The sequence below is a fragment of the Esox lucius genome, chromosome 22 (assembly GCF_011004845.1).
Source record: "Esox lucius isolate fEsoLuc1 chromosome 22, fEsoLuc1.pri, whole genome shotgun sequence".
Classification (NCBI taxonomy): Eukaryota; Metazoa; Chordata; class Actinopteri; order Esociformes; family Esocidae; genus Esox; species Esox lucius.
This window is the reverse complement of record NC_047590.1, coordinates 4,674,563-4,700,829: the sequence shown is the minus strand read 5'-3', so window position 1 is coordinate 4,700,829 and position 26,267 is coordinate 4,674,563. Positions and strand designations below refer to the sequence as shown.

At 43.6% G+C, this 26,267-nt stretch overlaps 3 protein-coding genes across 7 annotated transcripts in view; all 3 read left to right on the top strand.

The window, feature by feature from the left end:
- The first annotated feature begins 526 nt into the window (after nt 1–526).
- LOC105020019 (ribose-phosphate pyrophosphokinase 2) lies at nt 527–11,531 on the top strand. Of its 2 annotated transcripts, XM_029116560.2 has the most exons (7): nt 527–863; nt 6,444–6,627; nt 8,539–8,637; nt 8,807–8,931; nt 9,243–9,416; nt 9,579–9,738; nt 10,001–11,531. In XM_029116560.2, exons 1-7 carry the CDS (start codon nt 742–744, stop codon nt 10,091–10,093), a joined length of 957 nt encoding a protein of 318 aa, XP_028972393.1. In that variant the 5' UTR covers nt 527–741; the 3' UTR covers nt 10,094–11,531. The 2 variants fall into 2 exon arrangements, with proteins under 2 accessions (XP_028972393.1, XP_028972394.1); XM_029116561.2 differs by lacking the exon at nt 527–863 and having other exon boundaries at nt 6,525–6,627; nt 8,511–8,637.
- Nucleotides 11,532–13,388: 1,857 nt separating this feature from the next.
- Nucleotides 13,389–15,001, top strand: LOC105020018 (thymosin beta-11). The gene is made up of 3 exons (XM_010886660.4): nt 13,389–13,499; nt 14,471–14,583; nt 14,855–15,001. Exons 2-3 carry the CDS (start codon nt 14,484–14,486, stop codon nt 14,884–14,886), a joined length of 132 nt encoding a protein of 43 aa, XP_010884962.1. The 5' UTR covers nt 13,389–13,499; nt 14,471–14,483; the 3' UTR covers nt 14,887–15,001.
- A 2,459-nt stretch (nt 15,002–17,460) lies between these two features.
- LOC105020016 (transcription elongation factor A N-terminal and central domain-containing protein) overlaps nt 17,461–26,267 on the top strand; it is a 26,875-nt gene continuing 18,068 nt past the window's right edge. The window contains exon 1 of one of the 4 annotated variants that reach the window (XM_010886649.3): nt 17,461–17,485. The gene's annotated coding sequence lies outside the window, so the exon portion shown is untranslated. Of the gene's footprint in view, nt 17,551–18,335; nt 18,372–26,267 lie in introns of those variants that run through there. The other 3 variants (XM_020042535.2, XM_020042533.2, XM_020042534.2) reach the window with 3 other exon arrangements.

The following is a 26,267-nucleotide window of genomic DNA, read 5'->3' as shown; positions in this document are numbered from 1 at the left end:
TCTGGTGGTGTGGTTTAAGTAATGTGGTCCTTGATCTGCCACTTAAAGCATTTCGCGATTATCAGTTAGATGCCTTAATATAAGTTCATACAATTTCGAACTCTGCAGAAAGTAGAGGTTTAGGGCAAGTTAAAAATATACACATGCTTGATGCGCTCCACCATTGACGGTTTCAATTGAGATTGCTTGATATCGCTTGTGAACATTGTAGAGGTAAATCCTACATACACACATACACATTTATATCTATGTGTGTGTGTGTATATATATATATATACATATATATATATATATATATATGTATATATATATATATATAATATGTTCTGTTCTGCTACCTGGTCCTGTCACTTAAATTGAACGGTCAGTAGGGCAGTAAGGACCACATTGACTGATTTAAATAACTAGTTAGGCCCATGGGGGTTGGCGGGGGCGGGGTTAACGATTGTTCGTTTGTTTAGGGGGTGTTGGACTTCGAACCGAGTATTTAAACCCGCCCTTAAAAATCTAAATGATGAGCATTGATTTTGTCCAATGAAAAGGTTGTACTTCCGGTCTTCCACGTGAACGTGAAACCCACTTCCTTCAGTGTTGAGCACTTTACCTCTCCCGTGCTGAGCTGCTATGCGTGAACTGCAGGAATAACAAATTAACTTCACTCACCCCTTGGGGGATAATTGTTGCATCAAAAATCTCCTACACTCCTCTCCCACAACCAAAGTGTACAGAAATACCTCGGACATGCCGAACATCGTGCTTTTCAGCGGGAGCTCCCACCACGACCTTTCACAAAAAGTGGCTGATCGCCTCGGACTGGAACTGGGGAAAGTAATAACGAAGAAATTCTCCAACCAAGAGACATGGTAGGTTTACTGTACTTAATTTTCGTCTGCCTTATGGTGTATGCATGATTACCTGGTAAACTCTTCCCAGCTGCATTAGCAGAGTTAGCATAGCAAGGCAAGTGCTATTGGACGTTACACAGCAGCCTAATGCATACACATGACATGTGCGCTGGAGTATTAAATCAATGTATGTCACATGCTTCGTGAACAACCCGCGTAACAGTGAAGTGTTTAGTTAATGGACCTCTTTCCAACAATGCAGAGTTCAACTGTCACTAGCTGTAACACTTATTACCTACCGTTGCTATATCGATGGTTAGCGCCGTTGGCTAACCAACTACTGTACTGTAGTCGGTAATTCTTTGGACACGGCGCGCTGATTTACTTGTTGAATTGTGAGATGTACCATGCTAACCTGCTGATGTTAGCGATTAGACTCACGTGACCTGCAAGACGGACACTAATTAAACAGCGGCACATGTTCAGGTAAACAAAAACCAACTGGTGGCGACGGAAGAACAATTCCCCGGTGTACACTTAGATCTTTTTTTTATCCTAAGGATCAACATGTTATGTCACATCTGAACATTATCCCGTTATGCCTTGCTGAATGCACCATGGTTCCAACTCAGCCTAAATTATGTCACATGCGTAGGTCTAGATCTAGGTCAATTTGCTTCGAGGAAACGGGCTGACGTGTTTGTTCTTTGTAAGTTTAGTCTGTTATAAGGCTTATCTCTGTGTACCTCTGTGAGATTGACTTCACAGGACATCCAATATGATGTAATCTTTGTGAGCGAGTTCGCTGCACTCTAATTGATTTAACCTTTAATCCTACATATTCACTTGGACGTATCCATTCAAGCACGTTTCGACATGGGCTCCTTGTTGCATGAAACATCAATTTTCCATGTAAAATAAAATATCACAAGCTGGGCCTCTAAAGGATTATTTGTGACCTCCGATGCTTGGTGCGTGAGTGAATGTATATTGGCAACCTGAGCTGAGGTAGTGCTAAGCAACCGTTTTTTTACCTCAATACTGGTTTGGTTGTTAAAAATATACAGCTTTTTGAGTACTGTGGTGTGTGAGTTTCTGTGATCACATAAAAGGTGACAGTTCAGTTAGATAATCGAAGAAATTATCAGCACTAGATATGACAGGTTAGGACAGGTGGTCTGACTTAGGCCCACGGGCTAAACCAATGTTCAGGCAACTGAACTGTTTGACAAAAAGGCCTCTAAATTCAATCATGAGCTGTGATTTCATGATTCTATTTTTAGTAATCCAATGTATGTTTTTATTTTAATTAAAAAAAAAATCCCCCCCCCCCCATTTGTTACACAGTAAGGTATTGTTTTCCCTAAATAAACGAACACTTTCGTGTCTTAAGATTTAGGAGCAAACAGGATGTGTGGTTCTACCTGGTGGAGCGTGTCCTGACGAGATGGGGGGGGGGGGGGGGCGCGCGGGGGGGGGGGGTGGGATGGGGGGGCGCGACAGTAGAGTAAAATGATTCACTCTTTCACATACAGCTTCCAAGGTAATTAAATGAAAACATGGCCAATGTCAAAACCCCAGAAAAGACGGATGTCATGACAAAACACGGGTCCCATATGTGAGCCTTGTCCCTAGCACTGTTACGCAAAAACGGCAAAGTGAAGTTACCAGCCCAGGTGTCGACGGCCCACTGACAATTACAACTGGCTAATCGCAGCCAACAAACACATGGTAAATAGAAATGTAGGTCAGTTTGGATATAATGGCCAGTCCCTCTATCCTACACTCTTTATATAATGTGCCTGGTTGAGTATCGTTGTTGTTTCATTTTTAATTTTAACTTTTTTTCTAGATATAATTGATTCCTCTTGTCAAGATTGATAATCCTTTGTCAAACAAGATTATTACTGAATCTGTGCAACAATGCTCTGACAGTGTTGAAGAACACCATGCACGTGCATATTGTCATTATGTGGTTATAGGCGGATCAGAATGTGTCTTTCACTTGTCTACAGCTGTCTTAGCACACTGATGTTGGAAGAATATAAATCGAGCGTGGCTCTTAGATCCACAAATACAGGTCAGCTAGTAGAGCCCAGAGTCCAAACTAAACATGAAGAAGCTGCGTTTACCACTTATGCTGTACACAACTGGAATAAACTACCAGAATATCTTAGACCACACTGTTTAGCCTTATAGCTTCCTATGTTTTTATCCCATTTTTAATCTTTGTTTTCTTATTGTATTTTTTATTATTATGATGTATTCATTTGTTTTGATGTTATTGTACTTTAAAATTTTTCTTTGTAAAGCACATTGAATTGCTTCAGTGTATGAATTGTGCTATATAAATAAACTTGCTTGCTTTACTGGTGGGCAAAATCAGAATGTGGGCAAAATCAGAACTAGGGACACATGAAAATGTTGTTTGAACAGGCCTAGTCCCGTCCTCTACTGTTCTTATGAATGTGGCCAACCAATAATACTAAGCTTTTTCGTTGAATTGAAGTATATGCGTGTCCTTTAAACCTTAATGTTATTAAACATTAACATGCTAGCAAAACAGTGAGTCTTAGTTCTCTTACAGCATTTGGTACAACTGTTTTCTTTATAGCTCTGTTTCTTTGTAACTTTTTGTCTTGTGCTGCTGTAGGTGCCCTCCGATTAAAATAAATGTAGCTCGCCTCTATATTCTATCGTTTTACTTTGTCATCAAGCATGTTGTTAATTTAAGTGTGATGTAGTTTGAAAGGAAATGGAACGAGCTATGTTGGTGGAGAATGGCCGCTAGCTACCTTTTACAGTGCCACACTGTCCCTATGCATAGCTCACACATGCAGCACAGAGGGGCACGGGAAAGTTTGCACGTGCAGTCACAAGGTAAATACATTAAGCGGTGTCTGTGGAGTTTGGAATGACACAATGCAGTTTCTAAATCATCTGCAGTCCTGCACTGTGATTCAGAGGGCTTTTCAGCTTTTAAGAGGATGTGCTGAGTTTATTTTATTTGTTGTTTGGGGTTTTTGTATACCCTGATATATCATCAGAACGATGCTCAGGGAGACAAGACAAGATACTCAAAGCTGAGTGGCATTTGGATGAAAAAATACTTAAATAGGGAAATTGTCCTTTAAGACTGAGGGATAGTCTGTCTTCCTGGTGTCGTTCTGGTTCATTTCACGCTGTTTGCTCAACCAATTTCAGACCAGAATCCTGATGCTGGAAGGAGCACACTCTTTGGCCTACTACCTTGATTGAGCAAACAAGACCGAATCATTATCGAAATTGTGTGAATCCTAGCCCAATACTGTCTTTAACATTTTACACCAACACAATTTGCTGAAATTACCCAATGAAGACAATAGTACAGACCCAACTTTAAATCAGAATTTGTTTTTGATATTCTATTACATGGTCTACTGCTCAGTGAAATCCTACAATATACACGCTTGTGATCATATTCTGAACCTTTTCTGATTCATTTTGCCATCACCAACAGGGAATTTCTTTCCTCAATAATATTTTAGTGTTTCACGGTTTTCTGAAGAAGGCTAAGATTCTTCCAAATGCTATTGGCTCGTCTCTGTTGAGTGCAGACATTAAACTTAAACAAATTTTTGTCAGTTTGCCTCAAACGCTGTATGACCACTCCAAATCATACACTGCGGCTGATAATATTTGGCCCTTGCTCCATATCGTCAAAGCATCAGAGTACTGAGTCTTATAATTCAGTTTTCTCACTTTCAATGGCATGGTACTAATAATGGGAGGTTTTGGTGGTTATTCATGTGATCCAGTCATTGTACGTGAACTCCTCTGCACTGGCTCTAACCACCCCTTTGACCAGTTAGTTAACTTAGTTAACGGACGAGGGCGAGACATCAGTTCAGTAAAATAAAAGGTTCATAGGGGGTAAGATGGGTCCGGGAGATGCCATTTGCTAATGTTTGAAAGACATTTTCTGACAGATATTATTGATTTTGCTACTGCAAACCAATGCACTCGTATCTTAAACTTTGAACCAGCGATCGATCGAGTATCAGTGAATCATTACATTCCCACTGTCAACATGTAGTAGTATGCTTTTATCAGCCATTTTGATTACGGTAATCTACTCTGGAATTTGGGGGGCCTTTCTTGATAGGGGGAGTTAGCGGTGCACAACAATGCTGATTAATTAGCCTTTTATCTGATGCTTTACACATCTGGGTACCATTGCAGTCTTTTAGTTGACAGTCAGTTGTTTGTCTGATTCGTTGAAGTGTTGAATTGTCTGTCTGGTTGGCCTGTGATTAGTCTAGGCTACCCCTTTTCGCATCAGTCATTGAATTTATCTATGGCTGTAACAGTGTTCCTTCTCAGTGTTGTTCACCAGTGGATTTAAACCGAAAATGCTCAACTGTAATGTGCTGTGACTGTCCTTAGGCTATGGCCACAGAGACAGGTTTTTTCTGTCTGGACAGGAATGTATAATCTCAGCCACCCTTCTATGTATGACTCTCATTAAGATACTCACTGGAAATGAGAGGCAGGTGAAATTCACGTGCCACGTTTGGCGACGCCCACCCCACATGTGAAACGTTTGGACAGTGGCTGCGGATTCGCCGACGTCAACCGTGTCACACGATAACTACAGGCAACGTGTTGATCCATCCTGTTCATACTTCAGGCTCTGAGGATCACAGACGGGCCCAGGAGGAGAGACGCTGTGGTGTTTGTACAGCTGAAACCGACAACAGTATTGCGTTACGTATCTATGTTTTCTACCGTCCCTGACCCCCTTCAGAGTCTACAATAGAACAGGAAATTCTTCATCACACTGTCTTCCAGCTGCCCCCCCCCCCCCCCCCCCCCCAGTTGTACCGGTCTTCTGTCTGCCTGCCTGAACGTGATGAATCCTTCAGTCTGTACACAGCAGTCGTAGGAGCCACACGGGTCACATGTCTCCTCACATGTCTGTCCCCCTCACACTGGTCTCCACGGGCCTCTCATCTGGGTTCGTTCAGAACGCTTTGTCGGATGTGATCACGTGAATCCAGCAGGGAAAGGGGGTTCTTGTTCTCTCTGGAATGTTTTTCGCACGCGTACGCGCGCACACACACGCATACACACACACACGCACGCATAAAAGGATTATGCTTGTTTGGACGCTGGCAGGGTGTCTCCTGGAGCGTGCGTAGTTATGTACACATGGCTCCTGAGGAAGTGTCCTTCCACACCTACCTGCTTTCAAACGAGGTGCTCGTCTGAGACTTCCCCGGACCTCCCGTCGGCCTGCGGATGAAGTTTTGGGACCTGTGTCGTTGGATAGCGATTTTGGGGGGCTCTTGTTGAAGCGTATGCCCGTTTCATTAGCTTGAAAGGAGGGACAAAATGGTAATTATGAGAGGGGTACGGGTGGCCTATGTCTTCTGTCAGGGCATGCCAGCGTTACAGAGCAGTGACAGCAAGGTGATGAGGAGGAGAGGTTTGTCCAATCCAGTCTGAAAAATAAGTGAAGAGGTTCCATGCAAGTGGCAGTGGTGGCGCGGCCCAGACTTTTTGGAGGTGACGCTAACGATCCGTTTCCCGTTCCCCCCCCCCCCCCCTCCCCGGCAGTGTGGAGATCGGGGAGAGTGTGCGCGGCGAGGACGTCTACATCGTTCAGAGCGGCTGCGGGGAGATCAACGACAACCTCATGGAGCTACTGATCATGATAAACGCGTGCAAGATCGCCTCGTCGTCCCGCGTCACCGCCGTCATTCCCTGCTTCCCCTACGCCCGGCAGGACAAAAAGGACAAGGTAGGCCTGCGCTCACCTCAGCCCCCGGCTCCAGTGCCACGCCACAGTCACTCCCACGGTCCTCCCGGTTGTTATGCGCCGTCTTTATTATCTGTATGTTTTGCGATGGGAAAAACGGTAGTACTTCCTTCCAATAAAGGCCATATTTGTTAAATCAGGCAACTTTTCTTTTTAAAGATGAACCTAACTGGCCTGTCTTTCAACTGTTAGCGCCGTTTGTTTCTACACGCTATCGCCCAATAACAGTTTGTGCCGACTCTTAGCAGCTAGCATTACTTAGACAAACTCAAAGGTGTGAAGTCAGACATTCCAAAGGGGGAGTAGTTCACACAACTCACTTATCTGGTAAATGATTGTCAACCAGCTACAGTGGCTTCAGAAAGTATTCGTCTCCCTTCACTTTCTCCACGTTATGTCCTGTTTTAGACCTCATAAAATGTTCAGTATTTGTTTTGCCATCAGTCTAGACACAATAACCCGTAAGGACAAAGCCAATAAATGTTTTCGGAAATGTGCCAATTTACTGAAAATGGGAAAACAGATCTCATGTACCTAAATGTTTAGGCCCTTTGCCATTTCAAAGTAAATACCAAGCCATGAATTCCAAGGTACTCTGTGTAGACCTGAGAGAAATGTCACAGCCTAGATCTTGGAAGGTTAGAAAACAAGGTTAAAACAAGACTGTTTTAAGTGGTACTCGCATGTGATATACACACTTAATAATTAATAGGCTACCTACCAAATCTCATGTAGGCTTTTTACCATTTCAATATTAAGGGGTTCTACATATTCTGGTTAATATCTTAGGTTATTCATGAGGAAGAAAAGAGACTTAGTAACTGAAGGCTAAATTTTGAGCTGTGTGTGTTTTCATGTGAGATGAATGGCAGCTTCAGGCAGAATCTCTACACAGATTCACACGACAAAATTCTAGTACGTTATTTGATACACACAGAACAGCATTCTTGTTTGCAGTTTGTAACACACAGAAAAACATTCTAGTTCGCCATGTGCAGTTTTGAGATGGCTTATATAATGCTGTTATTTGCCTCTGGGATATTAGTGTTATTTATGTCTGCATTTAAATTGAGGGACGGTTTTGGTGAAGTCTTTACCTACATAATTATAGTTATTAGCATCATTGTGTTAATAGCTAAACATGCAATGCAGGCTAACATAAAGCACAAATATGGGGTAATTATCGTTGCCTATTCAGAAAGTTGCAGGAAAACATGAACCGTTTCATTCAGGTCTTGTCTAGAGGCAAATTCATATATTTACTACAGCAAGTTGATTCCCTACTAATCCCAAGTGATTTTTAAGATACATTTCTGAATTGTGTTGTAATATCTGGTTTCGGTGAAACCATCCAGGTTTGGCGGGCGGGTGGAGCAGTTTAGAGTAGTTCTATAAAGAGGGTTTCTCACTACGACACACTTTTTCACCATAGATTATTTTTGTCTCATTGTTTATCGAGTTGGCTTTTATTACTAAAACCCCCAGCAGGAATCAAATATTTGGGTGATTATATATTTATTTTTTTAAAGCTAATTTTGTTTGTGGTGTTATAATTTGGTCAACATCTTTTAGGCAGCTTATTAAATACTACTATTTCTACTTATAATGAATTTCCACAAATGTTATTCCATTGCCAGGCTTAGTTATGAAAGTTAAGTCCCTTAATTATAGATATTATTTTATTTTACTGAAAATTATTAGAAATATATCAAACTGTACAGAAAGTAATTGGCAACACACACACATTACATACATGTATTCAGGAAAAGTCCAGTTTCTTTGACCCCTTGAATTCTTCAGCTTGTTTCTAGCCTTTAAAAGTGCCACCCTCGCTGATGAATGAAGTTCTGTGCTCCATCTTAAAGACTGCCTGCATTTACCTATGTGCCCCAGAGTCGTGCTCCGATCTCAGCCAAACTGGTGGCCAACATGCTGTCTGTGGCTGGGGCCGACCACATCATAACCATGGACCTGCACGCCTCTCAGATCCAGGTGGGCAGAACCCTGCTATTGTTTCGCTTCACTTAATCCTTATGAGGATTGAGAAATGCATCAGGAATACATAAAACCCTTTTGTGTGTCTGTGTAGTGACAGGACTTTCATGTTTTTTCTAAATGGGAAATGTGGAGTGTTTGTGCATGACCTGCTGTATCTCCACAGGGATTCTTCGATATCGCCGTGGACAACCTGTATGCGGAGCCGGCTGTCCTCCAGTGGATCCGGGAGAACATTCCGGAATGGAAGAACAGCTGTATCGTGTCCCCTGACGCCGGAGGAGCAAAGCGGTGAGAACCTCAGGCCTCGGTTTTCTGAGAAGTGCCCTCTGAAACGGCTCCATTGTTCTGGCTCGGGGAAATAAGATAAAGTTGCCACGGTTTTCTTCAGTGTGTCAGAGATGCGGGGAAAGTGTGCTCTGCGAGAGACGTTTCACACTTTCGTCTCTTCGCTGTGTGCAGTCTTGCCCGCGGGTTACACACACTCCAGGGATCCGCGTGCGGCCAGCGTTGGTGTTCTAGAAGGACCACGAGATACAGTTGTCAGCTGAGCACTGACGCCCCTGGTAACGCCCCTGGTAATGCCCCTGGTATCTCCCCAGAGTCACCTCCATCGCCGACCGACTGAACGTGGAGTTTGCCCTAATCCACAAGGAGAGAAAGAAGGCCAACGAGGTGGACCGCATGGTGCTGGTCGGCGACGTGAAGGACCGCGTTGCCATTTTGGTTGACGACATGGCTGACACCTGCGGCACGATTTGCCACGCAGCCGACAAGTGAGTACACACACACACACACACCGAGCACTGACTTTTCCGAAACGTCTACCATACTGTTGATCCACTTCCTGTCAACACATGGTTTTAGTCTCACTGCAGGGGAGTTTTTAACCTTTCTCGTGAAGGCACAGGTATTGATCAGTCGTCCTCATTTTTCAGGTTGATTGACGCCGGTGCTATAAAGGTCTATGCCATCCTCACACACGGCATATTCTCTGGTCCGGCCATCCCTCGCATCAACAATGCTCCGTTCGAGGCTGTGGTTGTCACCAACACCATTCCCCAGGAGGAGAAGATGAAGTCGTGCCCCAAGATACAGGTACCCAGCTGTCCGGATGGGCAGCTGCTAACAAATAATGAATGCCTCTGGGAAAACCTTAGTCTTTTCCCTTTCTGGTGCTCATACACCCCTGTGGTTCTCCATTGTTGTCCCGGAATTAGGGCGTGGCGACCCTACCGAGGGGGGTCGTTACTGTGCCCTGTGGGACACCGCCGTCTCCACGGAGACCTGTGTAATGCCGTTATTTCTACGGTCTCCACGGAGATGTGTGTAATACTGTTGTTTCTACGGTCTCCACTAGGTCATAGACATATCCATGATCCTGGCCGAGGCCATCAGGAGAACCCACAACGGCGAGTCGGTGTCCTACCTCTTCAGCCACGTGCCCTTATAGAGTACAGCTGGGACAGGAATAACGGCCTCCTCACACTCTGGATCAGCTCGCACATTCAGCCCCCCCCCCCTCCGGGAAGTCCTTAAACCCTGCCAGTCTGGGCCAAAAACATGTGATTGGTTGCTAAAGGTCACGCCCCACATGTTCTATAGGTCCGCACGGAGACCCGAGAGAATCACCTCCTTTTTGAGACCAGCAACTTTCTATTTATGTGTGTTACCATAAGTTTTTCCCTATTGTTTTTTCTTGTCAACATCATTCTTGGCCAGCCTTGCAAACCCAAGAGATCTGGCTGTAACTTCAACCTAAGGTTGATTGCCTAACAATTTCCATGTTTGGTTGTACCTCATTTGTCTAATTCACTATAAATGAAAGCATTCCATTGTGTGATGTCATTTATTGATTTACCTGATTGTTCTTATTGGCTGGAGAATCGGCAACATGGCTAGTTTTAGCAGCTAAGCACTTTTCTGTTTCAAAGATACATGCTGGTGAGCAAATGGCAGTCTTTAAACACAAAAGAGAAGCAGAATAGAGGGGTCATCTGAACTTTATTTGGTTGCAAAGTTAAGGAGACCAGAAAACGGTTCATCTTTTTTAATCAGATACATTCCTTCACCTGGCAGGAGATGCAACCTGGGGTTGAGGTATGGGACCATAGTCTGGTTTTACACCATGAAGATGTCTCACGATCAGAGAGAGCAGTGATTTTGTAATTTGAGATCTTACAGATTTTTTTTCCTACCAAAATGTAATGATTGAGAGGAGACCGTAATTGTAAAAACAGGCAGATGTTGCACTTTTTCATGTTGCCTGCCTACAAAACATTCACCTCTTATTAACTAACGTTGTCCATAAGATTGTATCATGGGAATCCATTTGAAATGGAGAAATTGTTCTAAGTATTTCCACATTGTAACCTAGTTAAACTATTCTTTGGTGCCATCTAACAATGCCCATATCACGTATGCCTTTGTTTCCTTCAAATGGGAGGTGTTTGCACCTGGTGTTGCTTCCCCCCAGTGTTGAGATGTGGCATTGCAACCAGTCTTGCTTACCTCCTTTGTATTTTTGCTGACGTTTGCTTCCGAGCCATCCAACACCACCTCTCATAGGTTGCTACCCAGTTCCCCGCTATATCAGGTGTCTTTTCAATGCTATTGGTCGAACCACCCTCACCCAAAAGGTCATAAACATAAAAGTCTGTAGTGTTATTTTATTTGTTTCTAGTGCGGAGAACGGGCATACATTGCTAATGTGGGCGACGCTTCCATGTTCTTGTTTTCCTGCGCGGCGGTTGTCACTTTTGCCCAAAGAACGCATCAGTCTTGAGAAAGAATTTGCGGATTGGTTGAAAACCGCTGGCAGCCACAGTATTTTATTTTAACAATACCACTGGCTTTCATTTACAATAAAAACGTTCAGTGACTTCTACAGTGCCGATGGGTCTTTCTTTGCCTCATGCAACACCACCTCCAGCTGTAGGCCTACTCATCTTAAAATGGGCGCTGGTGCTGCCTCCGACCGTTTTGATTTGAAAATAGTAACCGGTCCTCGATCAACAGTATTTCTGAGACTGAGTAGGCATATACGTTCCAGAAACGTAAGAACCTGCATGGCCGAGGAAGTATTAAGCTCAAACAACTGATAGCGGGATGCTGAGGTTTATTGCTACAGTCGTGTATGATGCCTAATGCCCTGATGACGGGGTAGAATTCAGCGAGACATGATTCTAGGTATGACATCACAGTCAAAGGCATCTGCAAATTTGATGTCATCACATGAGTGGGTACTTCCTACTTAATTCACAGCTCGGATTTTCCATATACATGACAACTCCAATCAGAGCACCAAGTGTGATCAGCTGATGCAGTGGTTCCCAACCATACGCGGGGGGGTGGGGAACCACGTTGTCTACGACAGAAGTTAAAGTTCAGAGTTTTTATCCTATGATCTATCCCTAATGCGGTGGGTAGTAAATGATGAACGGATCCATAAATCGCAGGCATTCAAGGGCTTAGTAGGGATTTCGTCTGGACGAACCCCTACATGTAGTAGCCTAGCATACATCTGCATTGAGGTTGGACAATGCTAACATTTTAATTAGGACATAGGGACCCAGTGAGATTTGACACTCGAATAATAATCCCTGTCGATGTGGTCCAAAATTGAGCTCTATTATTAATTTATAGGACGCCCACCACTATAAAGACCGATTAGTTGCATATGACGGCGAGAGAAAACGCGCTCCTCTGTTTCCGTAAGCGACGAGGTAAACGCCCAACAACATCCGGTCAACATTCTTTCAGCCAATCAAATGAATGCCTGAAAATTTCCGAATACAGACGTTCTGTAGGCCATAATAATCCATTGTTCTTTATATAATACACGTAGTACCTGCCCAGTAGTTTATGTGGCGAGGGCGCCAAACGGTAGCCAGTTTTTAATAAACAATGAATTCAAAAACTCGGTCTGGTGTGGCTCATTTGTGCTAAAGCAATGTAGTTGTAATAGTTGGAGAGACTGATAATTCGCTCAAGGTTTTCTTTTTTCACCAGTGACAGTTCCAGCCACAGACGAAAAGTGCCACTGTTCGGATGCTGGAATAATTTTTTGGTGTTAGCCTAACACTTTTTTTGACAATCAGATGAAACCATCATGATTAGTAGTGTTCATGCTACTAGGTCAAACCTGTTTGCGATAGACCCGTAGAAAACGTGTTCCCCTATTAAAATCAAACGCTCATGGAACAGATTTGTTTAGAACTAGGTTTGAAATGATAGTCAGAGAATCAGGGCCCGATTTTTCGAAGAGGCATGACTTCCAAAATGGCTGCTATATACATGCCTTTTTAAATTGTAAAGTACAAATTCTTACAAAGGCCGTGTAATGTACACAACATATACATCTTTAGCTGCTATGTACGACACCGTATTATAGCTACATACCGTCCAAATATTGTGATTATTAGCTATACAATATTCAGGTAATGTTGCCACTTGCCAGTCATTTTCCTAACAAAAAAGTTACTTTACTTAAATCTGTGAATGGGTTGCTAGCTACGTTAACATTGCACACAAAGGTTGACATACCAAGAACAATAGTCAGAAAATTGTCACGGTATTTCATTTAAAAGAATGAACAAGATTTTTACAACCCAACCCAATGAATAATTTCAAAGGCGCCAAAAGCATATTTTCAATGACCATTACCAGAAGGGCGTGGAATGAAATTGTGCCATAAAACATCGTCCAGCAGATGGCGGTGTGCGTGCTTATGACGTCAGCCAATGTCATTTGCATATCGCTTGGTAGTCTATATATCCTAGTCTTGCGCTAAAACGCGACACTGCTGCAACACAAAGCCTGGAGAAGTAATCTACCACTAGTCAATCAGTCAAACTTTGGTAAGAACTGATATTCCTATTCAACTTTGTAGTATTGGTTAGTCAAAAGCAGATTTTTATACCTTGTATCTGCTGAAATGCTGCAAGAGTAGTAAGAATAATCCGAATATATCCTTGTAATTTGAACCAGTGCCAAGGACAAAAGATACGACTTTATACAGATGTTTGGATGGATAGCCGTATTTTTAAACAGAAACACAGCAAATCAAAGCGAATGGATATGTAAATATGAGGTTCAGTGCGGAACAGTTGCCTTATCAGTCTGTATCCTTTGTTACGATTCTTTGTGTAGATGATAAGCTATATAGGCAATCGTCTAAAACATGCGTTGGGCGAAACACTTGCAATAGTAGTTAGATTTTTAATCACATTGGCCTACCATAAATCGCAATTCCGCAATTTCTGGTAGTTAGCCTACAACTTGAGTCTGTCTTCGAAGATAAAGCGGATCTGGGCGGTGGTTCTTCAGATTGCACTCCAGGCTGACTGCCCATGGGAGAGCCGACGTGACAAGTGAAACTGCGAATCTTAGAACGTGCACGTGGAATTAAAGTTCTACAAGGGTTAGAGGAATATTGTTTTTAAAACAATACTATCATACTTTTAATAAGGGCCATTTATGTGATGGATACGAGAGAATGCATTTTTATGGATCCCAACCGCTTTTTGTTCTTTGGTCGTTCCCAGCATGGGGACGCGTTTTGTTATGTAAATGTGAATTTTGGGGCATATTGTGCGCCATTCATTGTGGGGTGCGGTTTTGTACAGCGGTGTGACATTGTTCCTGAATTGGATAACGGGATGTGAGGCAAATCGCATCAGCGTCTGCTTGAGGCGAACAAAAGAATTCAGGCGCACCAACTGCACGATTTGGGCACGTCGTAGTTGCGCACGTCAGGAAAAGCTATTGTCAGCCGTACAATCTGCGTAGGCCAATAGGATTTAAATTATGTTGCCTCTCGTTTTTACAGACACTCGGTCATCATGTCTGACAAGCCAAATCTCGAGGAGGTCGCCAGCTTCGACAAGACCAAGCTGAAGAAGACTGAGACGCAGGAGAAGAATCCCCTGCCAACTAAAGAAAGTAAGGATAGGCCTAGAGTTTTTCAATAGTCTGAAAATACATTTGAACACATCTTGTACAGTATGATTATTTTCTTTTTTTTAAACCTGTGCCTGTAGAGCGGGCCTGCATTTACATAGTGGATGTAATTGTACCGATTGAACACTCCGGTCTCTGTAGCCATATAGCACACTTGAATTACCATGTATGACTCAAAGGTTGTTGTCAGTGATATTCTCATCAATATGTTTTGAAACTCACAATGGCTCTCCCCCTCTTGCTCGCCCCGCAGCGATTGAACAGGAGAAGCAGGCAACGTCGTGAAAACCATCCCTCCACCGTTGCACTGTACACCCCCTCCTCCTGCATTGCCTTCTTTTTCAGTCACTTCTTTTTAGCTATAACTTTGTAATCCGAAATGTCGAGAGAGAGAGAGAGAGAGAGAAAAAAAACAACACCCAACCACGAAAGCTGCGCTGTGGTGGATTACCATCCATGGCAAGGTGCTGACCCGCACCAGTCTCTGGCCAACACCAATTGAGGGGCAAGACCTCGCCTAGCCAAGCCTGGAATTAGGAAGTAGGCCTACCAACCTGGGTCGGTGCGTTGGATGGGACCAACGGTCTGGGGTGTGGCATCTGATCATCAACATGAGGTAGAGGGGGTCTACAGGATGAGGGCCTGTCGTTGGACGTTACGTCAGTCGACATCCAATTTCCTGTATGGTCTCTCGTCGCCCTGGTGACACACCCCAGCCGTGGTGTCCAGCTTATTTTTTTCCGTTTCGGGAAAATGCACAATTTTTTTTTTTTAACACTGGTAAAATATAATTAATATACCCATCAGTAAAAGGTCTGTCAAATATTTTTTTCTTTAATCGAAGCGAGGACAAAAACAGAATCCATCTTGTCTTGGGGAGATACTCGTATGGACTTAATTTACTTTGTTTGAATATATATTTTTTATTATACATTGACCCTCTTTCAGTGTGATTTGGGATAGCTTTTTGTCTTGCTCCCTGTCTCAGAATGTCTCATTGTGAGGGAAAAAAGATCATTACTGAATGATCCATGTGTTCTGCTTTCAACAGTACAGTAGATCAAATTCTTTGGAGTTTTGTTAAGTCCTGACAGCCATGTTCATTCTGCCACAACATTACCAATAATGGAAACAGCGAAATGTTGTAATAAAAAAATAATTTGTTACTATGACTTGTTTCTTTTGACATGCTTGCTTTTGAGTGTTTGTATATAATTACATTAATGCACCCTTTGTGTATCATGCCTACATCTTGTCAATTGGCAAGGCAAATACTTGGCTGCACACACAGTACATTTCCGAGGCAAGGTGAATTATCAAAACCAACTTTTTACTTCATAAAAAGCTACAGATGCTCAAATGTCACTGCATAATGCATGTCCAGAGCTTCTCTATTTCTTACGAGTTAGCAGTTCTTCATCCTCAGTGTATCCAATCGGGTGCCACCTCTGATTTATTTAGGCCAAGTCCCTTCAGCTTTAATTAGTGTTTGCCAGTGAAGTGTAGTGGCATTATGACATCACAGACCCAGGTGACAAATGTTTTCACCACTCCCTGTGTACACCCCCAAGCCCCGCTTCCTTACGCATATGTTACAGGAGTTGTCTTGTGCCTTTGACAGTGCTGTTCATATCCTAAAAAGTCATGGGCAACGATTGTCTTGCACTGAACATTGCCTTAAGGTGAATACTGCCCTGTGCTCCTGTTCATTTCTATCTACCGGCCAGTCATCTGCGAAGAAACCAATAGTGAATGCCGTGTGAAGATTATATCCCATTTCTGCCTGCAGTGGTCACAAAACCTACAGCTGGTTTAACCTAAACCGGGGGGGATAATTACACCTGTCAGTGTAAGTGGATTGGCGTTAGGTCAGTTATTCGTAAGAGCTCATTAATCCGTCGCCTGTTCTGCATGAGGCTCTGGACTGCTGAGACAGAGACGTGTCCTCACTCGCACACGAGCTCCTTGACCTCACACAGCGTTAACCCCATCTCCTCGTTCCCTGCTCAATGTTGTGACTAGTTATCGACAATGAAATGTTCTTAAAAAACACGGATGTCATCAAAATGATGTTAGGAACAATTGTGTGACTCTGTGGGGAGGGGGCAGATGTCTGTGAATTTGGGGTGGGTGGGTGGGTGGGGGGCTGGGCGGTAAGACTTGCCCCCGTCTGGGCCTCTGAGGGCCGAGGCCCCGGTGATCTACCCCGTAACCAAGGGTAACAGCTGCACAGAGCTGCTGCTGAGTCACTTCCTGGTTCCTGGCATTACTCTGATGCTAGTTGTTGCGGACGCTCACTTTGTCCTACTAGAGAAGAACTTTCCCCTTTGGTACACAGTGCAATCTTAATATAAATTGTTATTGTTTTATCCGTCCATTTTAAAACCACAATCTGGGCTACAGTTAGTTCCAATGGCAATAAATGGGCAATGTTGAGAACAGTTTATCAAGCTAAAAATAACTAAAGCTTGATAAACACTAAGCAGCAATACCAAGCAACTTAATCTAATAGATAATGATTTAGTAGATCATTCACCTTGTCTAAAAGTGACCTAACCCTGTAATACCACCAATCCCAATCAAAGTGAGACTCGAGCAGCAGGTCATTTGAGGAAGGGGATGCCCTGCCCCTCTATTTTATTCGGACATAATTGGTAGTGACTAATGTCTTCTAAACCAGTGATTGGTTTTTAAAGTGGGCCATCAGAAGGATGTTTCAGTTGGATGGACATGTGACCGGAGTGGCTCTTAATGATGTCCTGATTGGCTGATAGGATTTTCCTAGAGCCCACCTCCATACCGCCATGAACTGTCATTGGTTTATTTAAATCCAAAAACAAATTTGCAAGGAAAGATGAAGTTGGTTCTCTACACCAGCTAACAGGTAATTAAATACTAAACATTTCCCATGGAACTACGGGGTTCCCTACCTCCCAACACTGTCAATTGGTAGGCTAATCAATATTTATTAATATCCTATCATTATTTGAAATTGTACTTGGACAACAGAAAATATTTTACAATTTGAAAAGCTGTTTGTCTTTCTACAACAAAATCTCTCAATGAGGGCACACATCTAAAACGAGCAGAGTCCATCTCCTAAACACACACATTTTCATACCTCTCCGGTAATGTTCACGTAATTCCTTTATTGTTTGAAACTGGGCACAACTAGAGTGATTTTCTGACTTGGATGGATTCATTGATTCATTCCTGTCCAAGTGTCCCATCCCTGGCCGCAGACAAGGACTGCAGAGGCCAACATAGGCCGGACTAGCTCTTCACAGGCCGTGGCACTATGGGTCATTTAAACATACCATTTAATTGTTAAATATTCGGCTAGTTGGTGTATTTTAGCTTGCAGACACCTTTAATGTGTCAAGCCTATTTTGATGATGATTGTGAAATAATTAAGAAATAAATACAATCTGACATGTATGTATTAATTCGGGAATAATGTAACATTTTGAATGTGGATTATTTATGCACGCTCGTTCTCTTTCTCCGCCCAGGAGACGAGCGTGTTGTGTTGTTGGCTGGGTCTGAGTCCCACCCGGACGATCTGTCGCACCAAACAGAGCGCGCAGGCTCTGCCAGTGTTTCCATGGTAACCCCACAGTTAGACGTCTGCTGTATCAGTAGTTAATCTGACGCGTTATCTACGCCACGATGCCTTTGCGCAATGCCCTTACGACACGTGCAAAAATCTGCTTTCCTAAAACGACAAGACGGGAGAGAAAAGAAAGCACGACAGAATGTTACCCAGGAAGGTGGGTGTAGTCCGTGGGTGGTGGAAATTAACCCGTTACCTTTGGTCATAGTGAAATTTGCTACTTTTTCTCCCCTAACGTTATTTTCTTAATATCTTCACAGATTTTTTTTAATCGATATTTAATCAATGCAGGCTAACTTGTATCAAACTATTGATACTAAATCCCCATACCCCTGAACCAGGCCTACTCCCTGTCTGTCCATCCCCATACCCCTGAACCAGGCCTACTCCCTGTCTGTCCATCCCCATACCCCTGAACCAGCCCTACTCCCTGTCTGCCCATCTCCATACCCCTGAACCAGCCCTAATCCCTGTCTGCCCATCTCCATACCCCTGAACCAGCCCTACTCCCTGTCTGTCCATCCCCATACCCCCAAAGCCCTACTCCCAGCTGAAGGAGGTGAGCAGCGTTATGTTGAATGACATGTCAGTTGGCATAATTGCAGGGGTTCTGTGGGATTTTTTTTATTATTATGAAAAAAGGAAAAATTATTTAATCCTTTTCAATGGTAAGAATTCAAACAACAATAATTATTTTTCCACTTAATGACCCCTCCATCCCCCAGCGCCCCTGGGTGGGACCTAATGTGATATATTTTCATGGTGCCGGAAATCCCTGGCAGTGCCCCTGACTGAAGATCTCCCCGTGTTCTCTGGCAAATCAGATCTGTCAGGTGTCCTTGACTTAGCTGTTGTTTTTCATGGGTTTAAGCAGGTTTTTTTAAGGTTTCGGCAAGGGATGTTTGATTGTGTTTTAGTGCAAAAGTGGGCGGTTTGTCTGGTCTCTCTGTGGCGCTATGCAGTTGGGAAATCTTAACTTCACTGCTGTGAGGTCGTCATCTTTGATTGCCCTTGTTTCATTTTTACAGTCTGTTATCAGTCTTTCGTCTAGCGCTCTGTGTGTCTTAGTTGTGTGTGTGTCCTGCTTCCCGCACACGTTTCACAGAATTCCCTGGTCGTTGTGCAACCGTTAAAGCCTGGCATCGGCATCTCTCCGGTCACAAATCCATAATCTTCGATGCTCAGTTTTCCCTGCCCCAAGGGAGAAATGTGTAGCCGTTTCTAATCTCCTCTGCTTTTGCTGTGATTTACAGGCACAGATGCTGTCAACAACATTTCAATTAACTGTCTCCTCATGCCAACATCAACCTTAAACCTCATCCAGCCCTCAACCCCAACCCTTTCCCTGAATCTTATCCTAACAGTTAAACCTGACCCTATCCTGAACGTTCAGTGAAGGGCTGCAGGGTCTCATACGTTCGCCTCAGGGCCAGTTGATGGGCACCGCGGCTGAGCACAGCAACTCACTGGTTCGGGATGCCCAGGCCCCTGGCAACAGCTATTGACTAAAAAATGTTGTTGACTTTGTTGGGTGCACATGCGTGCGTGCGTGCGTGCGTGCGTGCGTACGTGTGCGTGTGATCAAGTGTCATGTGTGAGTCACCTTGGGCCACGTCTGTCTGCATGCCTGCGTGTTTCCCCCACTTCTCGTTGAGGGAGGAGGCAGGTGCACTATGGGTAATCTCTCTTTATAACTGACCTTTTGGGCTTTTAGTGATGACATCCATTGTGTAGGAAACTGCTCGCTGCACATAGCAACATGGTGTGCGTGCGCGCGCGCGCATATGTGTACGATTTTATAGACTCTACTTTACTTTCTTAAACCACAGATATATTTCATCCCTTTCTCAGCTACTACTTCTTCTCCTAAAGACAGTGCAGCTCTCTTCACTATCTGATTTGTCAGTCGCTATTGGACTGTGTGTCTGGGGGTGTTGGGTTTGTGGTGAAAATGTCACAGTGTTAATTATGTAGTCAGACTAGGGCCAGAGAGAGACCAAGGAAGGCAGAATGAGTGAGAACACAGCACCCTGGGTAATTACTGTGGTTGTCTGCCCCCCTCATCATCAGCTGTGTCTTTCCATGATTTCTACATTAGAAACCATGGTGCAGTACTGTGAATAGACAGCACCTACAGTGGATCACAGGGGGTGATCTTACTCTTGTGATGGTTTGAAGATGCAGCCCTTGTTTTGTGACCCGTGGTTGTTTAGGTGACTGGCTGTCGGGCCAAAATGGGCCCCCCCAAAACGATGTGTACCACGTCACGCCTGTGCCGATTTGTGCCAAAACCACTAATTTGTGCCAAAACCTGGCAGATATGGGATTTAATGGTTTAGGTATGACACTGGTTCTACATACAGATTATACACATTACGCACAAATTATTACACCTCCAGCACAAAAAGGGGTAGGTGACAGAAATTACTTTGATTCTTAAAATTCATGCGGTTTAGGAACTGTGTGAGGAGCTGGAAGAGCCGAGTTAACATTTAGGATCTAACTGTGCTGTTTCCCTAATCGCTGCTAGTCGGTTCCATTGAACACAAAGCATGAGTCGTGTTGAGTTGTATCGCAGAACGGCTGCCCTCTCCACTTGCTTCGGTCGAACTGGTTGCCGGGTCCCAGACAGTAGCTTAAACCTAAATTAAGCATTGGGACACCGTAATGAAAGTACTTGTATATTGTGTGGCCCCACCATTGCTCAATGATATGTGGTCATAATTGTTATATAGGTGGAATGTGGGTTTCAACACCGCCTCAGAGGACGGTTATGATGGTGGAGGAAAGCAGAGAGCTCTTTTTGGCTCCTTACCCATGTATCCTCTCTTACCATGGCCACGGCGTCAGAAGGTTGACTGCATTTGTTATCCTCGTGCCAGTTATTAAATTGTGATCCTTAACATATAATTGAGTAGGAGTGAAGAAACAAGCCCGTCATCCAGCAGATCCATAACATGCCGTATGATACCTGTGTGGACACACGTTGACGTGTGTTTGGTCTTCTGGAAGATAAGCGTAGAATAGTCTATGACACTGAAGGCCGTCTCTGGCCGTCTCCGAGTGTGAAGTGGCGTTGAGACTTCACCCACGCTTACGTGAGAAAAGAAACGTATGACTCTGTTTGGTTTCAGATGGCAGCCCTTGAGGTTAACTGTGTGTGTGTGTGTGTGTGTGTGTGTGTGTGTGTGTGAGTGTGTGGTCTTACTGAACTCATGGGGACCAAAAGTCCCCATGAGTATAGTAAAACCAGAAAAAATTTGCCTCATTGGGACCTTTTGCCGGTCCCCGTGAGGCAAAAGTAAATTTTAGGGGCAAACCTACAATTGATTTTATAGTTAGAATTGGGGTTTCTTTAAGGTCCAGGCATTGTTGGTTAAAGTTAGGCATAAATGTTACTTTATTGTGGTTAAGGTTAGGTTTAGGGTTAGGTTAAGATTAGGGCAAGGGAGCATGCAATTTCTATTTTCTGGTCCCCATGAGGGTAGCTGTACAAACGTATGTGTGTGTACAGGTTTTGTTGTACCTTTAATAATATCCCAGTAAGGATTGTAAAACCAAGAAAGCAACATTACATAGGCCTCCATTAGGAGAAAAGCTTTTTTCGTTTGGGGACAGGTTTAAGTACAGAAATACAGGACCATATCATTTGGGGAGTGTGAGAAGTGTTTTTGTAGATGCTCCACAGATTATCTATTGACAATCAGTAACATTTTAATAAAATATTGACTAACCCTAATCCTTACACTAAACCTGAGCAGTAGATAATATTACTGTCTATACATCCATAAATAGAAGCTGGGACTCTCAATATAAAGTTAGGCCAAAAAGGTTGAAGGGTTTGGGGTAGTTCAAGGTTTTGGGGTTAGGGAAAATATCCTTTTGAATGGGAATCAACCTTTTGGTACCCGCAGGGATAGTGACACAACAAAATGACACATCTGTGTGTGTGTGCGTGTGTGAGTTTGACAGGGGCTTCAATGGTCAGTAATGAGGACACGTGATATGGCCCCTCCCAAACAACATTTAGGAAATCAGGTTGTGTTTATGTTCTTAGTTTCATTTTTTGGGGGCGCAGAGGTTTGCAGGGTTGTGTTTGTGTGAGTGGGGGGGGGGGGACTACCATGGCTGCCGTACAAGATTGGTATGTTGATTACTCGTACGGGTCAGGGTCGGGGCAATCAACAGCAGCCGACACACATTCCTCCACAACAGGGTAACCAATCCAGGAAGTTGGTTACCAGCCAGAACCATGGAGGCAGGAAATAGCGGTACTGGAGAGTAGGCTCCCTGAGAGTGGACAGTGCGGACAGGCTCTGAATATGGATTTTGGTGCATGTTTGTAGGGAGTCTTTAGGATAGAAATGTTTTTCTTTACTAAACCAGGCATAAATGTGAGAGGGATGACGGCATGCAGCAAAATGTCACAGACAACCTGACACACAAATACGCATTTACATTTTGCTATGAGGACACACACATGACAATATTTCCACTAAATTCTATTTACCCTAATCTCAACCATTGAACACAACCATAATCTGAATCCCAAAAATTACACTATACTGTGCACAATGTTATGCCTATAGTCAACCTAATGCCTGAAACGTAACCCTGAAAGTAACCCTAATTCTAACACTATACTCAATCATATGCTTTACCCTAAACCTAACCATTAAGCCAGAAATTAACTTTTTTCTGGTAAGAACCTAACAAAATACCTTCTGGGCATTTTTTTAATTTGATTGTCTTTTCCAACTTGTGCACATAGAGGTAGATCACACACACACACAGACATTGACAGGCTGGTTAAAACAGGTTTATTGAGGTTTTATTCTGAAACAGAAGACCGGGTAGCTAGTAGATGTAAAAATGAGTTTCGCAATGATTTCCTAGTTCCTATATGTTTATATTGGCTTGCTACATAAAGTGGATGTTTTATTATTATATTTATATATTGACTAGCTGCATAAGGTGGATGTTTTATTCATCCATCCATCCATCCATCTTCTTCCGCTTATCCGGGGCCGGGTCGCGGGGGCAGCAGTCTAAGCAGGGATGCCCAGACTTCCCTCTCCCCAGACACTTCCTCTAGCTCTTCCGGGGGGACACCGAGGCGTTCCCAGGCCAGCCGGGAGACATAGTCCCTCCAGCGTGTCCTAGGTCTTCCCCGGGGTCTCCTCCCGGTGGGACGGGACCGGAACACCTTCCCAGGAAGGCGTTCCGGAGGCATCCGAAAAAGATGCCCAAGCCACCTCAGCTGACCTCATGTTTTATTCACACATTTACAAAACCCCACACCTGGTCCATTCATGCACATGTATACACTCACCTAAAGGATTATTAGGAACACCATACTAATACTGTGTTTGACACCCTTTCGCCTTCAGAACTGCCTTAATTCTACGTGGCATTGATTCAACAAGGTGCTGAAAGCATTCTTTAGAAATGTTGGCCCATATTGATTGGATAGCATCTTGCAGTTGATGGAGATTTGTGGGATGCACATCCAGGGCACGAAGCTCCCATTCCACCACATCCCAAAGATGTTCTATTGGGTTGAGATCTGGTGACTGTGGGGGCCATTTCAGTACAGTGAACTCATTGTCATGTTCAAGAAACCAATTTGAAATGATTCGAGCTTTGTGACATGGTGCATTATCCTGCTGGAAGTAGCCATCAGAGGATGGGTACATGGTGGTCATAAAGGGATGGACATGGTCAGAAACAATGCTCAGTTAGGCCGTGGCATTTAAACGATGCCCAATTGGCACTAAGGGGCCTAAAGTGTGCCAAGAAAACATCCCCCACACCATTACACCACCACCACCAGCCTGCACAGTGGTAACAAGGCATGATGGATCCATGTTCTATTTCTGTTTACGCCAAATTCTGACTCTACCATCTGAATGTCTCAACAGAAATCGAGACTCATCAGACCAGACAACATTCTTCTGGTGAGCTTGTGCAAATTGTAGCCTCTTTTTCCTATTTGTAGTGGAGATGAGTGGTACCCGATGGGGTCTTCTGCTGTTGTAGCCCATCCGCCTCAAGATTGTGCGTGTTGTGGCTTCACAAATGCTTTGCTGCATACCTCGGTTGTAACGAGTGGTTATTTCAGTCAAAGTGACAAGGCATTTTGGCCCACAGGACTGCCGCATACTGGATGTTTTTACCTTTTCACACCATTCTTTGTAAACCGTAGAAATGGTTGTGCGTGAAAATCCCAGTAAATGAGCAGATTGAGAAATACTGAGACCAGCCCGTCTGGCACCAAAGACCATGCCACGCTCAAAATTGCTTAAATCACCTTTCTTTCCAATTCTAACATTCAGTTTGGAGTTCAGGAGGTTGTCTTGACCAGGACCACACCCCTAAATGCATTGAAGCAACTGCCATTTGATTGGTTGATTAGATAATTGCATTAATGAGAAATTGAACAGGTGTTCCTAATAATCCTTTAGGTGAGCGTACATATACAGTATATATGCTTAAAGAGAGAGAGAGAGAGACATACACACACTTAAGCGTGGACACACACGGGTGCTGTATTCTGTGACTGGGGGACCAGGAGGGCATGTTGCTCTTATTACCTCAAATTAAATCACCAGCGGTAGGCTGTAAGCCAACCTCAGCTCCCGAGGAAGGAGGGGTCACCTGAAGCAGGACAAGGAAAGTCCCTCGATCAGGCCGATCTACAGTGTGACTTATGAAGATTAACCGACAATATGATTTGTCTATTTTGTCTTTGCAAGGACAGCCTTGGCGGTCCCTGAAAACCCAGTTGCACTCAAGGACGTGTACGTTCACGTGCACACAAAACACAGGAACAAGGTTTTATTTACTATTTTGCAGGCCTCGCAGGAATTTCAGACAAATGTTGTTTTGTCTGAGGCTAATGAATCTTCTTATTGACAGCCAGATACTGTGGGAATGAACCATTGTAGCTGTAGCCAACTTTTAGACACCTCTGGATGTTTTCACTGTGATCAGTGCCGGGTTTTAAAATGTCTGACCAGTCATTGTTCCAAAAAAGTCTCCCATATGGTCCTACCTCCAAAAGGAGCCAAGTATTGCAGAGCTTCCTCCGCACACCAGAGGACTGAATGTCCCATCAGGCATGTCCTCTGTACTCTTGCAGTCAAAAGAAAGAGGCCTTGTGTTAGCTACGTCTGAAGGAAAAAAAAAAAGAAGTGAAGAGGATTTCACTTCCTCAAAGGATGTCAGTTGAAGACTTAAAAACTACCAGGAGGTATTTCAATAGTTTGTCAGTTTCATGATATTAAATGTTGCGTGTGCTACTGAAAATGAAGAAATTGAGTGATGCCCATTCTAATAATACTCAGTGAAACAGTGAAGTTAAAAGTGGGGTCAACTTAGGGTGAGAGGATGAAGTGACAAAGACGCCAGTCCGAGGAAAAACAGGAAGTTGCACAGCAGTGGAGCTCTAAAATGGACTCTTGTGTTTCTGTGCTTTTAAATATACGGTCCGTCTCCTTTCAAGTGTGTTTGCATGAGCCGGTATTTGCTGTCTCCATGACAACAGCCCAGCCATTCCCTCAGGATGTGATGTGATCTGAAACTCACACTTGCATTACTGACCGTAGCCCCATTTCAGTTGCATCTAAACAGGCCTTATGAAAGAACCATTAGTCAAAGCCCCATGCGTTGGCCACAGCATAATGGCGCAGTGAAATGACTGCAATAAGATGATGTTAATCGAGATAGCATCAGGTAATTTGCACCTTGCGTTTAGCAGTCCCACTCTACTAATGTTGACCAATCAGATTCGCTCTGAAAAAGATTTGATGTGAAAAGATCCGTGAGGATTGGTAAAATTACCAATCGGTTTAGAGAGAGAGCAGAATTCACCTCAGACTGGAACTAGTAGGCATCTTCATTCTGAATATGGCACAACGAATGGGTCTTTTTGGCTAGTAAGATCTTACACCAGATTTTCTCTCATCGGAGCTGATCTGGTTGGTCAAACATCCAGCTACAATACTCAACAGTAAAGCTACGTAAAGTAAAATTAAATTTACACTTGATGTTA

What these genes read in the sequence shown, in the direction of transcription:
- LOC105020019 (XM_029116560.2), top strand. Translation starts at nt 742, where the DNA reads ATGCCGAACATCGTGCTTTTCAGCGGGAGCTCCCACCACGACCTTTCA. An exon ending in TTCTCCAACCAAGAGACATG is followed by an intron (nt 864 to 6,443) that starts GTAGGTTTACTG and finishes CCTCCCCGGCAG; the next exon opens with TGTGGAGATCGGGGAGAGTG. An exon ending in AGTCGTGCCCCAAGATACAG is followed by an intron (nt 9,739 to 10,000) that starts GTACCCAGCTGT and finishes GGTCTCCACTAG; the next exon opens with GTCATAGACATATCCATGAT.
- LOC105020018 (XM_010886660.4), top strand. Translation starts at nt 14,484, where the DNA reads ATGTCTGACAAGCCAAATCTCGAGGAGGTCGCCAGCTTCGACAAGACC. An exon ending in TCCCCTGCCAACTAAAGAAA is followed by an intron (nt 14,584 to 14,854) that starts GTAAGGATAGGC and finishes CTCGCCCCGCAG; the next exon opens with CGATTGAACAGGAGAAGCAG.